Genomic DNA, 26,254 nt, shown 5'->3' on the forward strand with positions numbered 1-26,254 from the left:
GTGTGTGCTCTGAATAGCAGACAGATATATGCACAAACGGTAGAAACGTTAACAAGTACTGGCACTCCAGTATGGGGAGTATGAATCACATAGCATTCACAGTATGAGTGGCTGTCGATAAAATTACACCACGAGGACTAGGCTGGCATCTTTTAGCACTTCAGTCAGTGTTTGACGATTATCAAGTCGTGGTGTTGAGTAGTAATAATTTGGTAAAATACTGTTAGGAAACAATACTCAATATGAATTTTGGTGATCTATTTTGTACAATTGAAACACAACATTTGTATTACTATAATATTTCACTGACGTTTTCCACACACCATGCACACACCAACACTGTTTGAGTTCAACAGTTTTAAACATTAGGTTTCTACAACTTGTTTCCTGTTTCAGATTGTTCCATTCATTTGGTACACTACTGTAAGCTTCCCCAATAATGCTGTTAATTTTAGCTAAAATCTTACGTTTTTGTTGAAATTTTACCTTTTGAAAATGCAAAAGTTTTATAAACTCGTTCAAATTGATCCTTTCTTCAAAAAAAATATTTATTGGAAGGCATTGTTAAACAACAACCAACATCATACACACATTTCATTCCCTCATTTATCTTCTAAATGTTTCTACAAATAAAATAAAGAACAGAGAAGTAGGATTTGAAAGGACAGAGAGTTTTATTTTTAGGGCTATGTTTTACTATTAATTACATGATGAGTTTTTAAAAATACCACACTAGAGAGCATCAAAAGCAGTGCACAGTAGCAGCCCAAACTCACATTTTGATACATTGTTTCGAAGTTATTGCTACATTGTATCAAAATTATATTTCAAAGTAATACTTCTATTTCCGAACGTATTTCCTGGAAAATTACAACAACAAAACAAAAAAGGGCTTATGTCACTCAGGAAAAAAGAGAGAATTCTATCTAGACGTTTTAATGGAGCTAGCTACTGAATAAATTTCAGCCTTTTGTTAAACTTGACTTAATGATGAGGTTTTATAAGGGCATTGTTCCCGTTCGCGAAACCGCAAAATGGCCGTTCAAGCGCAAAATCTTATCACAATAAAACCAGCTAAATGCACAAGACAATAGGAACAACTGATGCATATTACATTGGCTTTACGATTGGTAATAGATCGTGTAACAGATCATCATCAAAGCCATTGAAGTGTTAATTATCAAACTAGTGTTATATCGCACCCCAAATATAGTTACTGAAACTTGGAGGGAGAAAATTGCGTACGGACAATAAAATATCATGGGCCGCAAACGATTGGAAAAAGAAGAAAAAAGAAACAAAAAATATATATTCTCACTTTAATTTTAAAAATAATAAGTAACCACAAAAATATTTCGAGTTGATAGTGAATAATATGCAATGAAAACGAAGAACTCAAAAAGAAGAACTCAAAACAAAAAAAATAACCGCGGGAATGTCCGTACGTGTTCCCGTTCACGAAGCGCGCGTTTTCAAAAGTGACAAGTAAAACCATACAGTTATCAATCTCAACAACAAGAAAACTGACAACGTGCAAAACTGATGGATTGACGACAATCCTGTATCATTAATGGCACACATGACAACAAATCTGGAGCATTTCTGTTATGTCGACTGTTAAAAACATTCGATAGGAAAGGTTGACTATGCGTTTAAAACTGAAGTTGGGCCCGCGTGATCAAGCCAAAGTGACCGGCCATCGGCGGCCATAGCTGGTGCGGGGTCGCACGGCCTACAGGGATGGTACAAAAATACCAGTCATGGACGGGGAATAAACTTAGTCCGTAGACAAACTTACCTGTCTTTTCCTTGATTTCGCAAAGCACGCTGAATAAAGCAGGCTTCATCCGATGACAGTTGAGTGCGTGTTTTCTGTGGGTGAATGAGAGAGGTGACATGACGAGTTAGGAGGAGGATAAATCATCGTAGGCCAGCGAGAAATCCGGAAGGACGACAGGGGGGTTTAGCGGAGCGAAGACTGGAAGTCTACACACCGCGACATGGTGTGCCGTGCACAACCACAACATTGCTCGCTCAGCTCGCTTCATGATCGCTGGAACATTGTGGGTATCCATGGTGGTGGGAGAAGACACAGAAAAACATGGGAATCGGGACTGCTTTCTGCTCCTCAAGTTGCACCGGCTAGGGTTACATGATCTCCCTTGAACTTGAGTTGTCAACTGCGACATGTAACACGCACAACATACACGACACACGAAAGAATACACAACCAAAACGACAACATTCATTATGGACACACAAACCCAGTGCAATGGATTCTCGTTTACATTGTATTGTAAAATGACACTCACCTTGCCTGGGCTTCGTCTAAACTCTGATCAGTTATGGTCATGATTTGCTGTAGAATATCTCCGATTTCCTGCTTTCTCGCCTCCTGAGAGTGCGAGTGCTCGGCATGTTGGCCCTGCTGTGGGTCCACCGTGCCGTGGCTGGTTACGGGTGGCGGTTGCATGCCATGGTGGAGGTTCGCCAAGCTCGCCATGGATTGTTGGTGATGGGGCGAATGCACCACATGGCCCGCCGATACGGAGTGCATACTAGGCACTAGGGCTCCCTGGTGTTGCATTAGGGACCTTTGTTGATCGTCCATGTCCCAAAAAAGAACGAGAAGGGAAAACAGTGGCTACGTTACACGAATCGTAGCACCATACACGACTCACGTCGGACCCGTCTTGCTCAATCGGTTTCAGCGCCGAGATTTTGTGGATCCTTTAGGTTGACAGCTCAAGCACGTGGATGAACAGGGGATTCACAATGTACGGACGTAAACCTAGTAAAGAAAGGAGCTGATGAAATGTTTTTATTCTGCTGTGATGTGTGGAGGTGGGATGAACACGGCTTGACGGCCACAAATGCCACTCAAATCTGCAGACGTGTCAAAACCCAAGCCGTCATGCCCCGCCCTAATACGTAAATGACGGTTGCCACTGACGACCACGTGAAGCTCTATTCTGTAGGAGGTAAAGTCAATTGTCACTCGTTCGCGGAGGGATGAAGTCGCAGAATATTTTGTCTTTTAAAACACCAACAACTGTCCTCAGGATCACAAAGTTAGGTTTTATACGGGAATTTATCATTGTGTTACATCATTCAGGAAATGTACAACATAATTAGAGGAACGCTGCATGAAATTAAACAAACTCACCACCCCGTTGCGTGACATAGCAACACCCCTATTACAAAGTTGAGACGTCCATCCTGCATAATGTGGATTCACGGGACCCTGATTTGCCTGTAAGATAAAAAATTAGTAATGGCTAATTAATAGATATGATTGGAAAATCATTTGTCTGTACCGTTAGGTCCCACCGTTCAATTAAATTCAGTGCCATCGGAATAACATTCAATGAAACATGAAAGCAATTTAATTCGAGCCGCGAATATTTTGTGTTTCAATAACAATAAACTATGCGAGAAATAAAATTACGAGAAAATTAAGAAGTTGTTCCCTCAGTGCTCGAAGTTGAAAGAAATGTTTCTTTGAATTAAGTTTATTTTTAAAAGGGTTGGTTTAAGTTAATTGTGGGTTCAAATCCCACCCAAATAAAATGCCCGTGATTCTTTTCACAGAGCTCGGGAAAGTACTGAATATACTGTGCTAACACACACTAGTGTATATATATAGGTAACACCGAAACTAACATTCTTTATCCTTAATGCAAATTTCCATCATGATTTCTAAGTTTAGTTTAACCCGACATACAAACGATGTATTATCATGACTTTAGAAATCTCCGTAACAATTAACAGGTCATTACACAGCAGACTTCCCTTTGCGTAAATTCGGATACAAATAAAGGCTAAATATTTTATGTGAGCAATTTTGTTCTTCAGAGCTCTGGAGATATTTACCGACCAGCAAATTTTCCTGAATTCGAAACCGTGAGTACATTGGCGTCAAACTAATACATCCAGTATGGTATCCCCTCATTCTTCGCAACCGCAATGCAAAATATCCGTTAATGCTGGTTGTAGTTATTGATTTGTTCACAAAATGGACACAGTCGTGAGGTCTACATAATTTAGGAAAATAACAGCAAAACATGTGTCAATAATTGAAAACAGTCAGTGTTTTGTGTGGGTTTTTGTTTCTTTAGTTGTCTCACGTGTTACTTCTGTTTTGATTTCTTCTCTGCTCCATGTGAGCACGAATATGTTTTTGTGAGACGATGTAATATTGTGTCAATGATTGAAATTCGAAAAGTCAGTTTTTTTAGTTTTCGTTTTTCTCTCACTTCTTACTTTAGTTTTTATTGTTTGTTCTCTGTTCATGTGAGCACGAGCATGTTAATTATAATGTAAGATGGTGTAAACTGTACTCCGGAGCCCAGTGTGCATCTTTGCCGGAAGGTAGGCCTCCTTTGAACTGTCGAGTCAAACATAGTACATGATCCGTCTCTTCCTACATGGGCAGGAATCATAGGTATTAGACCTACAGCACGTAATGTACGGCTTTGAGGTTTAGAAGAAGGGGGAAGAAAAGACTTAGTAAAATATACAAATATAGACTAAAATGAAATCCTTAGATTAGGTGTTGTTAGGCGGTCTGTGAGACTCACTTTCCATCGTTTTTTGTGTGTGTGTGGATGCGACGGTTTTCATGCACTATTATGAACACTACAAGGCGCCGAAGTCAGCCGGGAAAAAAGCAATGACTAGCAAATATTGTCAACTCTAAGAAATACAGAGTGCGCGTGATCGGGAGGGGATGGAGGAGAGGGTAAAATTAAACAACTTTTTATTATTAAACAAATTTCACAACAAAGGTTACTTTGGACAACTACTTCCTCATCGGATGGGGGGGGGGGGGGGGGTATCAATAGTAGACACTTGCTCGCCTGTCCCCGGTATAGCGTAACCATGGAGAGGGATGGGGTCCCCGCCCAGTTACCACGCCCCTCCTCCTCCGCAAATTAGGCCGACAAAAATGTACAAACCTATGAATGGTTCGATTCATTAAATATAACGAAATTATATGACAAGTGACATGGTCAACTCTTAGTTTATTCCGACTGATCCACCTGCATTAGATTGTTTCACCCAAGTTGGTTGCAAGAAAAATCCCACAAAATTTAATCTTGTTCCAATCGCTGTTGAGTTTTATATCAAAGTTTTATATCAAAGTTCTTGTTTGAACGCTTAATAATGTATCCAGACCCAACTTGAATCTGGAAAAGAATAAGTACACAAGTTATCAAAATGTTAAAGGTACAAGTTCCAACTCAATAACATTTAAGAATGTTTACAAACGAAGTTATCACATATTTCGGAGACAACTGAGTTTTCTCTTTAAGGAAACAGTTGCGCTTCATCGATCCAGTTGGCTTTTTACCAACTTGTCGCTTCGAAGGCATAAGTCAAAACATATTTTCTCGATAGGAATATTTTTCATAAAGTTCCCGCCGTCCTGGCTAGAGCAGGCACAACCACTGAACGGCCATGGAAGGTGGTACGATGGTCACGAGCGCATCACCGACAGAGTAAAAATAAAATCCCCCCTCAGCATGAAATGGACTAGCTCTTCTGCATTATTAATTAGATGGTGCATGCTGGGATGCAAAATGGCAGCTCACGGTAGGTCATGAAAACACTGTTTCGCTAAAATTTATTTACAATAATTGTATTTTTGTGTTGTCGTTAACACACTTAATAGCTGAATGATTTAATGTGAATTGGTAAACACAAGAGTTACGTTAGATGCATTTTTACTGCTACTCTTTGTTGACGATCGTGGATAGACTGGATCGGGGATTTTCTTTCTGAATTTTCTCGGCAAGCCCACCCATCATCGATGACCATGTTCAATGTTGATGATGCAAAGCAAAGTATGTCATGTAAACAAATTAAATGCTATAATTTGCTGGAAGAGCAAACCAGTTCCGATTCTTAAGGAAATTTTCACCACAAAAACTGACTAATGTCAAAAATCAAAATATTAATAACTATAAGCAGCACAACTCCTCTTATAATATGACTAAAATAATAAAATTAAAAATTAAAAAAAGAAAGTCAAAAGAAGAAGCATTTACTTGTTGTATTGATTAAAATGTTCAATTGCCTTTACTGATTACTCTGGAGTTTGAGACTGAGTGATATATTGTGAATTTGGTAAATGAGTTTAGCTGAAGACCAAAGGGAAATATTGCTGAAATTTGTTGAATGAAAGTAGGGTACATTTTGCCAAATGCGCTGGACAAGCTGGCGAGGGAGTCCAGGGTATTTTGTGTGGCTAGCTAGGTACGTTTAACTTTTTAGTAATTGCTTGGTCGGTTTATGTTTACATGTATGCAGTTCAGTTAGAGTGACCACATAGGCCTAAAACCTCATATTTTCAAAAGTGTTTTGTATCGAAATACATGCATTTTTACAAATGTGCACGCGCCGGACAAGTTCTTTTTTGTGAGCCAATCAGTGGTGGTTTTCAGTGCTCCTTAATGTACTAGGGGTTTGTCACGAGAGATGTCGTTATGACACTGCCCATAGACCTTTTCGCTAAAAGCCATTGCGCAAGCGCTAACTGTTGAATTAGATGCTGGAACCTCATTCCACGCCTAAAGCGCAAGTCTTTACGATTAAGGTCTATGGTAGCAAAGTTTAACCAGTTGCATCACTTTGAAATTTCTAATATCTCTTTTTAGTTATAAATCATTGCACTCTGAATCACACAATGAATTATTTTAAAATACTGTATTTAATATCATGCCTATTGTGGTTTAAAGTTCTCTACCAGCATTCTCATGTGTGATTACAAAAGAAATGAAAACGCCCTAAGGGGGGAAAATATCGTCATTAAATGTTTCACAATTTAACTGTAACCTCATTATATTTTTGGGGGGAATAAGAAAAGAACACCTGTTCATGATTTCATTGTGTTCTATAAATTTATAAGGAAACTATAAATAAATAGTAAACCTGCGGGGACCACCATGTTCAAATCTCTTTTGTGGGAGTGTTAGCTCTGAAAAGAGTTGGTGTGGTCTTGACGTTTCAAACAGTACTCTGTTGTTTTCAGGAGAAAATTACTTAATAAAATCTACACATTTCAAAACCTCATGCTCTGAATTGAGTGCAAATTTTCCACAATGTTGAATTGAAAACGAACAATAATAAAATGAATGTTTTTTTTTCTTCTTCAGATTTCCTCTTTGAACAAAGTGACTCTTCGCTCATCATTTCCATTCAGTATAAGGTGTGATGGTATCTGTGGAGGTAGGGTACCGGCTTCATATCAACTCTCTCCACTTCCCTCAAGATTGATTCCTGGAGAGTTTGGAAACCATCTAGTTGTTAACGAGTACTAAAACAACAACTTTACAATCACAGGCACACTTGGTGTTGTTACTCAGCGTTAAAACAAGACACGAAAACTGAAGACAACTCCCATTGCCTTTCATGCCCTCTGATGTGTCAAAAGAAACTCGCATTATCTTGACCAACTCTTTCTAGAGCATAAGGGCGTCAACAAAAAGAGTGACACGATTACCGAGGGGGAAAATTCACTCATGCTGTTTTAAAAGAAGGAAGTTGTTCCTGCCTGCCATCATTTATCATGGCTCTTCTTGACGATCCAGCGTTTATCATCTCGCACCTCCGTCATTCATTCATCACTAGCGATGACACAGGAATGTGTGAGATGGCCATCATGAATGAGGATTTGGACTGGAAGGAGCGGAAACAGGAAGCCCTAGAACGGAGGAAGAAACCCTGGTCACAGTATTACAGCGCAGACCCTGACCAAGGTATGTAGCTTGCAAAACTGTGTTCCATACTTCTCTAACTAATGGTTTACTGCAATAAAACTGTGTTCCCATTGGACTTTTGGGGGGGGGGGTTAAAGTACCCTACAATTAGATCCAATGGGGACGCATGGTTAACTGACCGCCCTGTCGACTTACCGCGACCGTAATGTTAAACTACATGTGGAGGCCGAAAGAGTTCGCGGAGGAGTTTCACGCAGTCCCTGTAACTAAAAAATAGGGCCGTTAAAAAGTCCATAATGGAACAGCTCCACGCTGTAAGCCTACCTAGACTGGCAGCCGAAGTCTCCGCTTTAAGGTGCATGAACTACGCAAGAAACTGGCCTTTTAAACCATTGAAGACCTACCAATTAAGCCTGAGCAACTAGGGTCAAAGTCAAGACTTTATTGCTTAATCGAGTCGTGACTACTGTTTTTCAACTACTTTGTAGTCACCACGACTCCTACAAAAATAGTTGGACTACCTGTTTGGCGAACCAATTGTGTCGCACACGACTGTTCATGATAACATTTACTTACGAAACACAATTAGACAGCAGTGAAAAAATCCTTCATTCCTTTCAGCGTGAATTTTACTATTGCGCCTGCAGCAAACAATATGCCACAATGAACCTTGGGAGATAAAAGTTAGTCGCGACTAGTGTAAAAGTCGCGACTATTTGAGGCATGACTAGTCAAGTATTAAGCTTCACTAGTCGCCAAGGCCTACAACCCAGCGCAATCTAGATGTGTGCAGATTGGTCTCGCAAAAGGCCATTGTATTACGAGTGTTTAACATCTACGTATCTTGAAAAAACAATTCCACATGTTTATACATTCCTGCTGTGCACGATTGCCTTACAAAACTAATTAATTTGTAACTGCAAAACATAGTAATATACATTTACCATTCGGTGACGTCATATGTCCACGAAAGAGCCACAGAGCCTGGACATCCAGCTGTCATTGATTTGTATACAGCTCTTTGGAAAAACAACAAACATGAAGACTGTCATTTTATGAAAACTGCTCTGCACAATTTTATCAACAATTTGATTAGAAGAAAGAGGGCACATCTCAAAATTTGTTTAGCTGTTTTTTTGTTTTTGTTTTTGTATAAATTGGGATACAAACTTTAAAATTTATTAAATGACCAGTGTATTTTTTTTTTTTCTAACAGAAAATGACAAAAATGTATGGTCACTCATTTTTGTAAACAAAGTGACATGGTCCGAATCAATCGGTACAAGGGGAATGGTACATTCACCCGTATTGCACATTTAGGTTTTTTGACAACTAGGATTCCTTGAGCAAAGTATGCAACTTTTCCACTTCAAATCAGAATCCAAAATGTTTCATTTTCACTTCCCAAATTATAACTTTTTTCTGACCCACCAAAAATCTCTTTTCCAAATGTTTAAGCATAAGCGTTTTTAGTCGTTTTTATTTGCTTTCTTCAATAGCCAGTTACATTTCTGCCTTGCCGTGGGTAAACACTGGATGCATTTCTCCAACAGTGGACACTCCCTTTAACCCTCCGGGGATGTTTACAAAGGATCTTTCTAAATCTAACCCAGTCCGATACCCGACTCAACACCCAGACCTATGAACTCCTAATGCTATACCCGGCTTATTGTTCACTGTGTTCCTAAATGTCAAGTTTCACATTCTACACTCGCAGTTTCGCTGCAAGTTAAAGGCAGTGGACACTATTGGTAATTACTCCTAAATAATTATTAGCACCAAACCTTTCTTGGTGACGAGTAGTGGGGAGAGGTTGATGGTATAAAACATCGTGAGAAACGGCTCCCTCTGAAGTGCCATAGTTTTTGAGAAAGAAGTAATTTTCCTCGAATTTGATTTCGAGACCTCAAACTTGAGATCAACCATTCAAACGCATGCAGCTTTGTGTGACAATGGTTTTTTTCTTTCATTATTATCTCGCAACTTCGATGACCGATTGAGCTCAAATTTTCACAGGTTAGTTATTTTATGCATATGTTGAGATACACCAACTGTGAAGGCTAGTCTTTGACAATTACCTATAGTGTCCACTGCCTTTAAATGGAAGGGCCTCAGCAACCAGTGTAAACAAAACAATTTTGTTTTTACGAGATCATAAATGGATACAACCTTTCTTCAAATGTCAATGTAAGATTCTGTGTAATTAGGACTGATCCTTCACAGAGGCAATGTGGGCAATTGTCTCACCGCCCCTGGTCATTGTCTTGTTGCCCTTTGTAAAGGTTGAGGTACAAATTTTTTTTTTCCTCATAGAGTTGCCGATTGGGAACTGCCTTTTTTGCCTTGCAAAAATCAATTAATCAGATGTGATCCGCTTTAGTAAATTCCTGAACAATTTTCCCAGTTCGTCTGAAAAGTGATGGTATACATTTTGAAATGTCTGAATTTCCTGAGCTCAATGCTTCTGAAAATGAACCAGAGAAAATTATAGAAAATTGAATTATGTACAAGTACGAGGTATAATTTTAAACAAATCTGACATGGTTAAATTGAGTGGACAGTCTAAATTAGCTCCCTTTGGTGTTGAAAAAATGACAAACTAGTATTAGTTTTAACACTGAAGTTTAGTAGTTTCCAGATTGATTGGTGAAGCGCCATTAAAGGGAAATGCTGCTTCCATGACACACTGCTGCATTGCTGTCCAACTATGAACCCAATTTCATAGAGCTGCTTAAGCACAAAAAAGTAGCCAAGCACAACAAAATTATGCTCACCAAAATAAGGTTACCAGCCGAACTACCAGTGCACTGGTCCTTTCTGCCTCTCACACAATATACTATGGATTAATTGGTCAAACATCAACCTTAAAGACACTGGACACTATTGGTAATTGTCAAAGACCAGTCTTCTCACCTGGTGTATCTCAACAATATATGTATAAAATAACAAACTTGTGAAAATTTGAACTCAATTGGTCATCGAAGTTGGGAGATAATAATCAAAGAAAAAACACCCTTGTCACACGAAGTTGTGTGTCTTCAGATGCTTGATTTCGAGACCTCGAAATCAAATTCTATGAAAATTACTTCTTTCTCAAAAACTACGTTAATTCAGAGCGAGCCGTTTCTCACAATGTTTTAAACTATCAACCTCTCCCCATTACTCATTACCAAGCAAGGTTTTATGCTAATAAATTTGTGGATGTTTGGCCGAAGCACGCCGAATTGAACCAAGGTCTTTAGAATATTGCCTTCTTGGTGTTCATCTTCTTGGTTTTAAAAGCCCAACTGTGCAACATGGAGCATTCTATATATATTTTTTTCTCTTAATAGTTTTGTGGGGGGAATAACAATGAGTAAATGAAAAAGCCATAAATACCTGTTTTATTGGAGCAAAAACAATAATATGATATTGTTAGCAGTAAATATTTATGTGTATATTTTTTTATTTCAAGTACACGTCTTAAAATTTGATATCACAAACAATTAATTTGAATTAGGTTTTTGTTTTAGAGAATGTAATTTGAGAAATGTCTGGGTGTTGATATTAAGTACAACTATGACACTGGAGTTGTAAATGGAGTTGTTGTCATGAATCTCAAATGACTCTCAGGCTGTTTTTAATGGTGGTAATAATTATTGCTGATGTTGGCGGTAAAAAATGTTTTTTGTTTTGTTGTTATTTGTTGGTAATTACGCTGTTGTATTTTAATTCTTTGGACAATACGATAATTGAGAAAATAGAATTAGCTGTTGCAAACTGCTTACCAACCAAAACGGCCTGTGGTATAAATGCAAAAATAGTAAATGGCCTGATGTTTCAACCCTAGCAGAGTCTTACTCGAAGGCTAAGACAAAAATGTTGACAAGTTGAGCCAGTCTAGGAAAAGGCATCAGGTAGAAAAACTGTCATCAAAACTGTGCTCACACACATCGGTGTAAGGGTAAAACCAAATAATATGGTTATGGTCTGTTGAAGGTGATAGTGGTGGTTTATGTGTTGTGATGTGAGTGTTGGTGATAGTGGTTGCGGATGTTTTTTGTTCTTTAGTTGTTAGTGCTATTGGTAGCAAGCAGTGTCTAAAAGTTTACGCTTTTACTCTTTAGTATAGGTTAGATCATAGCTTAGCATGAAACATTAATTGAAGCATTCATCACCCATCTATGACCTTCTTTCACTCTCTGTCGTCATTGGTGCATATTTGTTGAACAATAGCCCGCTTTTAATATTTGTGCCCATGGATGGATGTCTGATTATTTGTCTTGCTTCAGGGCAAGACATTTTCTTCTCTCAAGAAACGGGAGAAGATGATTCCCATTTTGTTCCAAGACCACAGAGCAGTCAGTCCTTGTTAGGTCAACGCTCTTAAACCGAAGATGTTGTCCACCGATGGAAAAGGAAACAAACATGGGTTGCAGTTAATCTGTACTCTCCTCGGAGAACTCACTTCAACGGAAAAGGTTTTCAGTCAAGATATTTACTCAAAAACCAGAGATAATAATGTCTACCAGAGATTGTTCTCGAAAAAATTGATTAGCTGTTAAGAATTGTACTTCATATCGCCCAATGAACTTGTTCGTCAAATACACTTGTCAATCATTTCATTACGAACAAAATTTCACACTCTTTTTGTCACTACATCTCATGGCAAATATACTCTTTTTTTTCATACAACAAATACATAAGTTAATGAATTTGGATTTCGAGCCGAGTCCAGATGAGCAATTCCCAACTGATATCTGGGTGGGTTGATTAGGTATCAGCGGGTTATGATGTAGAGTCAGTAAACATGCCCGGACTGTTCTTGTTCAGCTCAAAGTTTTTAAGTTGTTCTGGAGTGTGGCTTATCTGCCCCATGCAAAAGCTGGTGTGCTAGTGGATACATGTAGTATGAATTGCAGACACACATGCTATGACCAGGAATCGAACCCTCCCGTCCATACCTCGTTGGGGCTGCACCAATTCCCAGTACCCCCTTTCAATGTTGGTTCTCATTTCACGATCTGCACTCCCTCAACATTGAGTGGGAGGGACGGGGGAGAGAACGTTTATAGTCATGTTGCGGATGGGTTGCCCAAGCATTTTGGCCAGGATTGTAGGTGGATTGACAACATTCGTGCACTTTGAATAAGTAGTCTGTTTTAGCTGACGACGAGCACACTGGACAAGGAAGCTCGGAGGGAGTTCATTTAATAGACCAACATTGGAAGGCAGACGCCCTTATGGACTTAAGAGAGAGAAAGAGAGTGCTAAGAGGCCATGCCAGTTTGTTTGTGGTCACTTGTCTTCACGAGATAATGAATAATTTATTACGAACCGTAAGAGGTCGGGAAAAAACACTTCATTTCTCTGGATTGTTATCGCTATGTTTAATTCCTCCATCCTGTGTTTTGATCCATTTAGGCGGCTCAGAGTACAAACACAGTAAGTGGGGTACTAAGGATAGATGACCAAACACTGTTTTTTATTTTAAAATGAAGAACCAATCTCAGTTGTTAGACTGCTGAGAAAGTGAGCGATCCCACTGTCAGCTCGATGACGGGACATGTTTCTGATTTTTCCCACCGAGTATTGCTTCAGTGGTCCAAATCTGGGCCCAATGAAAACAAGGATGTCATCTTTAAAGTCCAATAAAATGACTTTGTTTGGATATTAGCGATGGAGAGGTTGGCATCAATCAGTCAGAACAAGGGAAAGTCAAATTTGCTCAAGCTGCAGATGGTTGCGTTAAAACGATACCACATTTCAACAGAAGCTTAAGTGGGAGGGGTGGAAGATGGAGGGAGACATGTAGGGACAGCTAGAGAAAAAGAGAGACGTTGTTGATGTATATTTACCAAAATGACAAGACAGTTAAGATGGATCACGCCTACCCAATTCAAAACATAGGAAAGAAGAGGAAAAAACACTCACGAAAAAAAGCAAAAAGAAACGCTGCAATGGAGTCTGCTTATAAAACGGCTGACAAATAATGTGCACAGGGACTTGCTACTGAAACACATTATGTATTTAGCTGGCAGATGGCATATGGACCGTGGAGGTTTGGATCAACACTCGAATCCAATTTAGCAAGCTGTTGGAAATTAAGAATAATAGTAAGGCACACATTACACATTATGAGGATCACCCCAAAGGGGGCTGCCAAAAAGAAAGAAAAAAACCCTGACTCCGTTAACAAAGATATTGGAGTTTATGCTCATTCACCAAAGAGTTACACAAGTCCTCTCGGGATGAAAGAAAAATAGCCTAGAAATCCGTATACAACATAACATCTGCTTTGGGTCTTAACTTGCTTGGGGCTTGACAATGTCTAGTGCCAGGCTACACGGTGATCAAGTGTAACAGTTACACACATAAATAGCCACTTTTTTTTTTGTGTCGGGGATTTTAGAAAGATTTTGCGCATTACAGTGCATACAATGTCAAGGGAGCTAATATTAATATGAAGGGCATGATGTGTCTGTGGTCATGACACAGTTTTTAAATATCTGGACCGTATTGAGAGGAGGAGGGACTTCTCAAGTCTAATGGTATGAAATGTTTTATTTGTGTGTGATACTTACATTGTACACATTATAATCACTGGACACCTTTGGTAAAATGTCAAAGACTAAAGAGAATAATGAAAGAAAAACTACAATTTTGCACAAATTTGTCATGCTTGCAGATGCCTTAACAGGGGCTTCAGGCATGAAGTCTTTGAATACTCAACTGCAAGAATTCAAAAATCTGGTTTCCTGAATAATTGAAGTGATTTTATGTAGAAAAGGTTTGTTGTAAAAATATATCTTAAATTGTCACGTCTAATACAAGAAACCCACATGGATTCTGATTGGTGTTCCGCGAGTATCCATAGAATTGATCCGTTACTTGTTACTTCAAGAAGTAACAATTTACAGAAAGTTGCCCTTTTGTAACTCATCTTTCTATACTGATGATGTAAATGCTTTGCGTCTGAAGGCCGCTCGGCAAATTTCATTAAAAGGGCAAATTGCTTAGCGCTCAATTAAATAAAACCATCATCTAGACACTGAAAATAAATTAGCGGCAGCTAAAGAGGTATAATGTTTTCCATTTAGTCTGGCCTTCCCGTCGCAACGTTCCACTTCAGAATTCTTAACTACCTTCAATTTACAGTAAGATTGTGGTTTTGTTCTGGAGTTAATATAATATTGTTGGATGTTGATGAAGACTCTTTTTTTTGCACCTGTGTCTCTAGTGTCTTACACTTACAGGTGTTCATAGTTTTTTGCTGTATCATCATTACCTATTAAAGGTTAATTACTGTGTAATGAGTGGGCAGGTCCTGGAAGTACACGAGACCACACGCAATGTACCCCCTCCCCTTGTGATAGCGTCATGGCCGAGTGGTTAAGAGCACCGAACTCAAACTCTGGTGTTTCTGTTTAGCAAAGTGTGGGTTTGAGTCCCAGTCAAGACACTTGTGTCCTTAAGGAAGCCACTTTAAACCGTTGCTTCATCCTTCGGGTGGGACTTAAAGCCAGGGGTCCCACTGTGTAACGCATGTAAAAGAACCCAGGGGCCGATTTCACAAAGAGTTAGGACTCGTCTTATCTCGAGTTAGGACGAGTAACTCGTCTTAACTTAGGATTAATCTTAAGGTCTGCATACTACAGTGCAGGGTTGGGACTCGTTCTAAGTCCTAAGATTAGTCTTAAGTTAGGAAGAGTTTTGTGAAATCGACGGCAGTGCACTTATCGAAAAGAGAAGGGGTTCGCCTATGTGTTCCTGGTTGGATTGTTTTTGGTAGCATACTGCACAAGAGCACCTTGTAGACCATTACATGGTGCTTTATAGGAATAGGTCTCATACTTCAAAAAGTAGCTCCACATGGTACACCGGTATACCCCTTACTGGCTTCTACACTTTTGTTATACACTGCCCCCTTAAACCAATTCAGGAAGTACGAATCTGATTCAATCAAATGCAACTACTCTGTATTTCTGTTTCTGGTTTGACTACAAAGCCTTGCGAAGAATGAAGTTCCTATGTAATCCACCAGTATCCAAACCAATGCTCCTTGGTCCTGAAATCACTTCACTTTGTAAAGGACTCTGCATTTTGCACTTCTCTTCGCACTCGCCTGATGTTACATTAAAGTTTATCACCTTGATAAGATTTCTCTAAAGCCTCCCCTTTTCCCCTTCGCCGCATTTTTGATCTGTAAAGATTCGTTGCAGAGTTTCCTCACCAATCCCCCAAACTCCCCTCGGCCGAATTTCATAGGGCTGCTTAAGCAGAAAATTGTGCTTGGCAAAACTAAGCAGGGTACCAATCAAAGAGGGTACATGTGACGTAGTAGTCTGGCTGGTAACCTAATTCTGGTGAGAATAGTTTTGTTTGTACTTAGCTGCTTTTCATGCTTAAGCAGCTCAATGAAACTTGTCTCTGGACTGTAATATAGGTCAAGCATGATCCACATACGAACTCAGGTAGCGAGAACAGAGCGTTGTCGCACGGCTCTGCGCGATCATCTGGTCTGTATAACAAAAAATCACGGATAGCCAAGTCCCAGTTTGACTCATCTCTGGGTGCCGTGCACTAACACGATTTGGTATAGCCCATGCCAACCTCATTTCTTCATTTCCTTAGCGTAAATTGTAACAGTGTGTAGGTCCTGGAGATTCAAGGTCGGGGGACTGTGAAATCAGAAAAATATTTGGTCATGCAACGGTTACAATCTTCCCAATTCTCTTGAGTATGATTACACCCTTTTTCCATCTTATTACGCTTTTCTTTACACATGTTTTGTCTGACGAATGTATACAGGCTTGTACTTCATCAAATATGATGGATTTGTGTACAAAAAGTACGGCCAATTTGTTGAATGTGGTTTCTGGGTGAACTGAAAAAAAAAATCAAACAACAGCTTGAGAGACTTAGAACTTAAAACTGAAGCCACATTAGTTCATTCCTTAAAGTTATTATAGGAATTTCAATGTAAGACTTATATTGTAACATACAGGTGATGCACTCATTTGAGGAAAGTTGAACTTGTGGAGAGCAACATACTCCCTTAAGTTATAATTTGGTGCAAGAAGTTTATGAGAACTTTAGGGTAAAATGGCTTGGGATTTGAGGTGGCCACTGGAGGTAGCGACCAGGGGCGTTTGGGTTGTGTATGACACCTTACCCCCACTGACGATTCTCTATTGGCTCTCGGTAGGCAAATGGGGCCTAAACTCAAGTAGAACAAGGGCATCAGACTAAAGAACGTTTATTTTGTTTCTTTAACAGTTACACCCAAATTTACAAAAAAGGATTTCTTGATTTGACTTCATTGATTAAAGTGGTGTTAAATGCGCAATTATTTACAAATGTAGATAGAATTTCAATAAATGATTCAGAGTGTAATATGTAATGGCATATGATTTACTTATATGAAAAGAAAGCACCAAATATTAAAATTTTAGCCTTTGAGAAAGACTCTGCTAGGGTAGGAATGTCGGGCAATTAACTAGTTTTTGTAAATATTACTTTGACACTGTTTTTGAAACTTTCTTGAAGTTTGATAAAAATGCGCAAGATGCAGAGTCATGGAAGAGACTAATTATCATTATTAAATTATGTGGGCCGGCGACAAACCCCAAATTATTTTATTTTCTCGTTGCCTCACACCTCATTTTCATTTTGCAGTTTTGTCAGTGCTCTTTGCGCTCCCCCCAAATGTGTCAGCCCTTCCAACCCCCCTTTTTTTTAATTTGTTGCAAAAGCGAAAAAAGGGAAAAAATTCTCATCATCGCTGATGAGCATGACAAGAAGTTGCAGCACGTCTGATGAGATAGGGTGAACACAGGCAAGATCAGCCATGGGATCACCTTACAAATTAGCCTCACAGAAAGAAGAGCAAGGAACAAGGCTTATGATAGGCCTCTCTCCTGGGCCAAACAACGGCCGCAGCGCACATGTCGGGTGTCTCCCGTTACAGCTGTTTGCCTGCCGTGGTGTGAATTTCACCAGGCCGGCTCGAACCGTGTTGGATCAAGCGCTGTTCCAGGGCTCTGATTCGTGTGACTTTCGATACGGACAATCGTTTGAGTGGGAAGGGAGTGGACTCCATATACAATTTGAGTGAAACCATTTTTCTGTGTGGCATGGGATGGATGAGAATGGCTGGTGGTGTGTGTAACTTGTGATAGAATCCCCATAGTAGCGCCACCTGCATGGAGAGTAATTAATTCCGAGGGGTGGCAATCCACTGGGTATAAAGAAGGACAATATATCTGGGTCACAATAAATTTTTACTGATCGAGTGATGTTCAAAACAAAGGACAAAGTCTGACATTTCTGAAGAGTTTCTGTAAATGTTCTACACGAGTCAAGATAAAGAAGAGCAAATATGTTTTTCCCGCACATTTTAAAGAATCATTCTCGTTTATATAAAGAGGGATTCATATGACCCAAAAGGGCTGCGACCACCTTTTAAGTGTCATTGTACATGTAGCATAGAGTTATATATAAGAACTAGAGGGCGCACTGGCCTATATACGCGTGCGCGTGGCAAGCGCGCCATTTTATAAGTTGAACAAGTAGGCATTGCTTAGCCTGTGTTTGTGCGGCCATTTTGAAAGTTAACAGCATCGCGTCAGCGTTCAATAAACACAAACTCCCACGTGTACTTCATATTGAACGCATGTACAAAATGGCGCGCGTGTCTCCTTGCGGTCCCATTGCATTTGTGCAAGAAGCATCACCAGTGCGCCCTCTAGTTCTTATATATAACTCAATGCATTGTACTAACCCAGTAATAGGACGTTGTTAGTGTCTAAAGCCTGGGGCCAATTTCACAGAGCTGCTTAAGCAAAAAAGTTGCTTAAGCACGAAAATAGCTCGCCTATTTTACACATGTTGCTGGCAAATATTTCATGCCATTTACATTGCTTGTAACTGGTATTTAGCTGTTGTTTACTTAGCATAACAATTGAGTGGAGTCTTGGCCGGTAATCTGATTTTACTAAGCAAGGTTTTTTTTGCTTAAGCAAAAATTTGTGCTTAAGCAGCTCTATGAAATTGGGCCCTGGTTCATACTTCTTGTTATTGCGAATGCCAAGCAAGTTTTGATACCACAGGGCTGCCCTCGCAGCAAATGTTTCGCAGAAATTGAACCGAACTCAACTGCTGCGAATTATTTGTTGCGAATTTGTGTATCCCATTCGCATTAGCAGGAAGTTTGAAGTGGGTTTAACACCAGAGATCAACCATTGAATGAAGATCCCTTTAGTGAGCTTTAATGGATTGTGTGAAGCCATCGGCCAATAGATAGATAAGTTCAGGTATTGAGGTAACCAATCACAGCTCTTCTCCAGATTTGAATGCGGTCAGATTGGTGTAATGGTGTCTTGCCTCGCTTTCCATCTCTGGGACCCCAGATCGAATCCCTCCTATGGGGATTGGGTTTTCAGTCCTTATTTGAATGCGTTGGTTTTTCCTTCCAAACTGAAATTTCTTCTCTTCTCATTTGGCTCTAACAAGAGCGTTGAGAATACATATCCAGATCCAGAATAAAAAACTGGGGTTACCGCGCTTGAGCGGCATTAAATCTCACTTGATTCTCGACGGTCACTACTCACTAGAATCTTTCACCACTTGTCCCTTGAATGAGTTATCCAATTTCTTGTCTCCAAGATTATTGACTGGACCTTATGAGAAGTACTTTCCCCCCTCGGCTCTATGAGAATGCAGAGATCAATCGGCAAACATCATCAGGGCAAAACAGCCGGCAACTGGTGCCATTAATTAATGAACAACTTTCGCTCGTGCGGCTTCTGCCCCATGATGGATAAGCTGTAAGCGACGACACCCAAGTTTCTTCTCTCCAAGAAAAGCCTACACACAACAAAAACTGGGTCCCTTCTTTCCTTAATACAAACACGCATCCAAACTATGCTAATGGATTACATAGTGAAACACCGCTGTACCTTGGACTGTCCGTGTTTACCGGAGGAAGTGGAAAATTTTACCTCCCCCAAAAAAATCTGTAGGGCACGCAGCGAATTCAGTCAAATTATGGTATTTAATATGATTTTCACAGGATGTAGAGTGTGCCGGTTGGTTCATCTAGCAGGGTTTATTAATCAAATCGCTATTTCAGCCTCTTTTATAGTATCTTAAGGGGCTTTATCTGGCGTTTTATTCCATCACTCTCAGTCTCTTTCATTTCCTGCAGCTTGCCCTTAAGCGGCCCTCTCATCAGTCATAGTATTGAAATCTGATTTTGGGTCTTGTCTTACATAATTTGGCCCACCATCCGACGGTCCTAACTTATTTTCAGGTCATTCCGCGCTGCATGTTTTCAAAATTGTTACCACTTAGCTGGGTGAGGCTAGGGGAACTTTTTTTTCAGAGAGTGCAAATCAAATTCCTGGCATAAATAATTAATATAAACATCCCTCTCCATCACTAGAGTCAAAAAGTGTGTTAGAATATGTGATGGCGGGGGAAGTACATGTGCGAGGAAAGCGGGAAAGAGATCAAACCTTAAGGTGAAAGGGTTTATACCAAATAAACCAAAAGCTCTTGAAACTAAGGACATAAAGTCCATAAAGTTGCATGAAGGGCATGATTTCTGTCTAGAAGTCTGGACATTTCTCTGGCCTTTTTTGCATTTGTTGTGAAAAATGTTTGTTTCTTTTCTCCAAATTTGAGCTTATAAATTTTCTGGATTATTCCTGGAGGCTTCCCAATTGATTTGTTTTTGGAAGCCTTTTTGGGGGGAGATTTGTCAATGAATGTTTGTGTGAAATTGTAAGATAAAAAATACCATAGAAGATGAGAATGCTTGACCCCCTACCCCCTCTTGCAAGATTTCCCCAACCCATCCCAGAGAGGCAACTGTTTAATTTCCCCCTTCTTGAAACTTATGATGTCTCTTTGGCGTTCTAGCGGTTCTGATCGGGGGTGCAATTTGGTGCAATATGCATTAGCAGTGCGACATGGGTGACACATCAAGTGAGACGAATTACACCTGAGCCGGGTCATAGAAAATTTGTTTGTAGATGACTCCTCATTACACAAACGGAGACATGGCGATGTCTCACCAGAGATAGAGGTAATCGATAGGCCTGGCCAAATGTTTGCGCGACAAAATGATTTGGCTGGGCAGATCGCTGGCTTTGTGTACTCTGGAACCTGCCCGGGCCATGGCCATGCAATCTTGGGAGGGAACTCATCCTAAGGTTTAGATGTATAAAAAAAAAAGGGACAAGTGAAGGAGAGAAGAAGACGATAAAAAAAACCGTCAATGTCCCTGGTTTGTTTGGATGGCGGTGTTAATTTGCGGAGGAAATCAGCCTGATTGGTAAGCTACGGAGGTGAAAGTCTGTTTACACAATGGGAAATGAACTGCTTGCAAGGGAGCGTGTGTTTCCAGCAGAGACAATTTTCTTTGTCTTAATAATAACGTCTTCGTTTGGCAAATTGCTCGTGCCCGTCCGCGTGAAGTGCACGTGTCCCTGACAGTGTTAGCTTTCTCCCATCCGATCAGTTTGTGTATTTTTATTCCTCCCACGAGGAAAATCCACGGGGCCGGAGAGAAAATTGGTTTCTCCAGAGGATTTATTTTCTTTGTGCTATTGGTTCGGTTTTGCAATGTATACACACACTAAACAAAAAAAAGGGAAAAAAAAGCAAACTAACAGTATTACTGCCTTTATGGTTTTTATGTGTCCTCTAAAAAAAAAATTATGTTGGGACTTTTAGGATGAAGCTTTTGCAGATTAACTATTACTGGATGTTTATGTTCAGCCAGCTTCATATGTGGTTCAGCTATAGGTTTCTTATTTTTAAAGGGAATTTTACAAGATATTTACAGTGAAAATAAAAAATAAAACTACTAAACAAGTTTTTATAGGCAAAGTATACCTTTGGTTCTTGAAATCATACAATTGTGTCAATCATATAAATGTAGATGTATACAATAAAGGTAACCACTTGTGTAGCACAATGTTAAAGAAACAGTTAGCAATCCAAATAAAATGGTGAATACGTGTAGCAAATGATTTTTCTCTGAAGGATTGCTAGTGGTCTAAACTTTATAATCATTGAGCTTTCGTTTTAAAATCTAATCAACTGTTCTTTTCTTAATACTTTGTCTATGAAACAGTTATATTTTCAATGCGCCTGCTCTTTAACATTGCACGCATAACAGGAACATACAGCATTCAATCCCACATTTGACAGAAAGTCTCTCGCTTAATGCGCCATATATCATACTCACAGATTACAACATTTTCTATGTATTTGTACTGCATCATTAAATGCCACTATCTAGACACCATTAAAGCCAATGTTGAATTCGTCTGAACATGAAAGGTCCGTGACCAGAAAATGGGACATCAAGTGTGAGTTATCGACTCAAAAGACAATATTTTGGGAGCTGGCACCAATGTCTATGAATACTTGATAACATTTATTTATAGTCCGTGAAACCAGACTGATGTCAACGTGTTTCCTAACGTTGAAGAGAACATGGATGTTCAATAAGAGTGTCATACTGTCCTGTCGGAAGAAAAAGACTTGTCAAATTTTAATGTTACTGTATACGACTGTACTAACAACATTTTTTTTTTTATTATGCACTTTTTCAGCCACCCAAAGTAGGCCTCTTCAAGGCGCCTTAACACCATTTGTGGCATGTCGTGGCCGAGCGGGCTAGTTCACTGGACCCAAGCTCTGGTGTTGTCAGCAGCAGAGTGTGGGTTCTAATCCCAGTTATGACACTTTGACGCTCAATTGGCCATCAAAGTTGCAAGAGAATATTAAAAGAAAAAAAAGCTCTTGTTGCACAACTTTGTGTGCTTTCAGATGCCTAATAAAAGGCTTCAGGTCAGAAGTCTTCAACTATTTGTTGAGACAGCTCTTCGTTGCTCGTTACCAAGCCAGTTACTTAGTAATTACCAACAGTGTCCAGTGCCTTTAAGGAATAACCTAAGAAGCCCATTATCACTATGCCATGAGTATCATATATAGTGAATACTGGCTGGCTCTATTATCACTTTTAAATGAAATCTCTGTCTTTGTTTCTATACTCTTGGCCCATAACAGAAGATCTGGACATTTTTGGTGAATCATATGAGATCGAGGCGAGTTCGGAGTATGGATTCCGTCAGCGATCCAACACGGCCGTCCGCTTGGAGAAACTACGCAGCGACCGCATGGCGCAGAAGAAATGCAAACGTATTCAGTGGAAGGGAGAAGCATATATGGAGTTTCCAGGTGAGTTTTTTTTTTTACTGTAAAATTTCTGGATTAGAAGGAACATCATTAGATTTTTTTTCACCTTGAAAATAATAAATGGAATTTTAACTCTCTGAACAAATTCAGAGATATAACACTGTGTTAAAAGGGAAATAGTCAATAAACATCGTGATTAGTTGAACTTTTTAGACTTTGAATAACCAATGTGAACTGATTATTTAGCCAAAAGCAGGTTGAAAAAAAGTTTATTTGTGTACAGATTGTACATAATGCATACATGTATGCCTGATCACTTCACTCGCAAACCAGAAACATTGGAAACTCGGATAGCTTGTGCAATTCCTTCCATTTGTTGTGATTAGGTCACAGTCTGATTTGAGTATACGATTTTATACAATCCCACATGATAGTTTTTTCATTGAATCATGTTTGTTTTATTATAGTTTTTGGAGTGGGGGACAAGTGTTCTGAATTTCTCATATGATCAGGTCTTGAAACATCCTGCCCACAAGAAAATGCCTTGGAAGGTGGGTCATTCCATGTCAAACCAAACAAGAATTTCCTTTGACCTCTCTGAGTTTTTATTTTTTAATTTAGGGATTGTATCGAACCCTTGAAAATTGGTTTGTTTTGCTCTAGGCTTATTAGTTAGTGAGATATTACGCTAACAACATTTTAGCTAAGTACAAGTACTGAATTTGTAATCACGGTGGCCTAGTCTTAACCTACTCCTATCGTAAAAACCCTGATGGGATTATTAAGTTAAAACTAAATGATGACCAAAACATTGTTTGAGCAAGAACAATAGTTGGTAAGACACTGCTCTAGATTTTCAAAGGTCGTGGGCTCAAATCCCACTCGGGTAATTGATATTCCACAGAGCTCTGGAAAGTACTGAGCATACAGTGCTATAAAACACATTGGTGTGTATTATGGGCACAACCAAAATTAATATTCTGTATCCCAATGCATATTTCAATCCATCAAAACATTGATGTTTCGTGCAAGTCGGCTCATGCAATGTGGGGCAAGGTTAAATGAAGGCTATAGTCATTCTATGTGTCGTTAATAATTCAAGTTAAGGAGGTATAACTTGAGACGTTAAGCGCAAGCTGTGGGTGTCAGGGTGACAGACCATAAGCCAAGGATTATGTGCCATTACTCAAGATTCTCATCATCGCTGACCAGGAAAAAAAATTGATAAAGCTGCCAAGTAAAATGTGTACTTGCTAAGCAAAAAGTTGGGGAGGAATGAAGTTACAGCACTTTTCATCCTACTGAGCCGATTCCCTTGATGTAGAATCCCACAAAATTCCTGTGGGGTTTGGAACCCCACCAACACCCAATTATATATTGACCATATTAGAGGGGGAAAAAACAGGCCTGGAATTTCATCGTTGAAAGGGCAAGGCCATTTTCATTTTACAATCTTAGAAAATCTTGAAGTCAACAGGAAATTTTGGGGCACCAAGGCCAAGACCAGGGGCAACAGAGTGTATGGTGTTTAGTCCAAGGCCTCTGTGGTTTGTGTGTAATTCCAGGGCCCAATTTCATAGAGCTGCTAAGCACCAACATTTGCTAAGCATCAACATTTTGCCTCGATAAAAACAGGATTACCAACCAAATTTCCATGTGATTTTCAGAATAAGCAAACAACAGCTCTGAATATCCGTAACAAGCAAAATGGAAATTTGGTTGGTAATCCTGTTTTTATCAAGGAAGAAATTTCATACTAAGCAAATTTTTGTGCTAAGCAGCTCGTATGAAATTGGGCCCAGGTCTAAAAACCCTCTCTATTTTGGGCCGTTTGAGACTGTTTTGGCAATGTGTGCTTATAACATAGAGGTGTTAACAAGTCAGATAGGCATCAGGCTGTGTAGAGTTCCTACATCGCAATCAAGTTCATCAATGATTTCCCTGCTGAATTCTTAATCAGTTAATCGACCATACCAGACATGGTTTACTGATGTCAAAATTAACTAGATTATACTCTAAAGAATACAGTCGTCCTCAACCATGACCAACATCTAGTATGTAAGAATGCCGACGAGTACAACTAATTTATTAGCAATGACTGTTTCAGCTTGAGTGAGGACCAAACAGTTGAGAGACGTGGGTTGAGAGAACCACAACCTGTCATGCGATTATGAGATCATTTCATTTCCATTACATTTATTTCCATTCCAACAGAGACTCAAAATAAACAACTTATAATAACAAAGAACAGTATTGAGGAGAATTGGAAATGGGGGCATTATCAGATAAGCCAAAGCTTGTGGTAGGCATACCCAGATAAACAAAAACACAAATGGACTAACATGAACATTTACAGATATAGTGAGAGTGTGTACAACATTTAGCTAAGACAGAATAGACTCTGTGTGAACTTAAGAGGGTTGCAACTTACACGTATAACAAGTAGGATTACAAGAACAATACAGGTGAAAACTAAAGAGGACGCTCTGTGGAAATCTTGTAGTGATTACGTAGTGCATATAAATAATTAAATATAATTTGTATCGTGGCCAATCTCATAACTTTGTCAAATTTAAACTTTTAAGCGCATATTAGAATAACATAACAGAAATTTGTCCCCACATTCAGTTTTGCTGGTTTGTGAAGTGACTGACAAAGTGAGGTATTATTGTTGACAGTGTTTTTGTGTATAAAGGCCCTCACCCGTAACAGAAGTAGGTGCCAATTACCAAGGGTGAACCATTTTGTAGTTGTGACTGCCGACCTCCAGACCGCTATTGTTTTTATCCATTTCCTGCTGATTGGCACGGCTGCTAATTAGCCCGATCAGCAGGTGTACAGGTCTTTAATGAGACTCCGAGTCACGCCTTGCCAAGGCTTTGTGGGCAAACTCACGTAGTATCGAGTAGAAATGTTGTTTTGGAAAGGGTGGGTTAGAAATTATGCCTTCAAGTGGTGTTGCACCTGTGAAATAGCATTTATGATATTTCTGAGTTTCATAATCAAGAAGGGTATGTTTTTTTGCGGAGTAATTTTATTAGACTTTTCAGATGTATCAGTCTCCTCTTCACACGTTACTATATCTTTGCATTTCCCCCCTTATGTTCAGTCAATTTGTGTTGGGTGTTTCATTTAGTTTTACAGTGAGATTAGGACAGTTAACTTCCTGTTTCACTAGTCTGCAAGATTTGTTACTGGTTTGCAAGATTTTTCACTGGTCTGCAAGATTTTTTAGCCTTTGCACTGATCTGCAAGCCTATTCACTGGTCAATTTGTTTTAGAAGTCCGTATGTTTTAACTGGTCTACAAGATTTTTCACTGGTGTATGAGATTTTAAAAAC

General features: G+C 39.4%; 2 protein-coding genes across 5 annotated transcripts in view; one reads left to right on the forward strand and one right to left on the reverse strand.

Moving 5' to 3' along the window:
* The window catches only part of LOC139948523 (pre-B-cell leukemia transcription factor 1-like), a 178,669-nt gene that overhangs the window by 92,683 nt on the left and 59,732 nt on the right, over positions 1-26,254 (reverse strand). The window contains exons 3-6 of one of the 3 annotated variants that reach the window (XM_071946699.1): positions 8,666-8,740; positions 3,167-3,253; positions 2,313-2,791; positions 1,799-1,872 (exon numbers count right to left, since the gene is read on the reverse strand). In XM_071946699.1, the coding sequence (XP_071802800.1) occupies positions 1,799-1,872; positions 2,313-2,611 (373 nt within the window). In that variant the 5' untranslated portion in view covers positions 2,612-2,791; positions 3,167-3,253; positions 8,666-8,740. Of the gene's footprint in view, positions 1-1,798; positions 1,873-2,312; positions 3,109-3,166; positions 3,254-8,665; positions 8,741-26,254 lie in introns of those variants that run through there. The other 2 variants (XM_071946700.1, XM_071946701.1) reach the window with 2 other exon arrangements.
* The window catches only part of LOC139948522 (target of rapamycin complex 2 subunit MAPKAP1-like), a 48,388-nt gene continuing 27,703 nt past the window's right edge, over positions 5,570-26,254 (forward strand). Inside the window, exons 1-3 of one of the 2 annotated variants that reach the window (XM_071946697.1) lie at positions 5,570-5,595; positions 7,158-7,760; positions 22,785-22,955. In XM_071946697.1, the coding sequence (XP_071802798.1) occupies positions 7,571-7,760; positions 22,785-22,955 (361 nt within the window). In that variant the 5' untranslated portion in view covers positions 5,570-5,595; positions 7,158-7,570. Of the gene's footprint in view, positions 5,596-5,649; positions 5,847-7,157; positions 7,761-22,784; positions 22,956-26,254 lie in introns of those variants that run through there. The other variant, XM_071946698.1, reaches the window with a different exon arrangement.

The sequence above is a fragment of the Asterias amurensis genome, chromosome 15 (genome assembly GCF_032118995.1).
Source record: "Asterias amurensis chromosome 15, ASM3211899v1".
In the NCBI taxonomy this organism is placed as follows: Eukaryota; Metazoa; Echinodermata; class Asteroidea; order Forcipulatida; family Asteriidae; genus Asterias; species Asterias amurensis.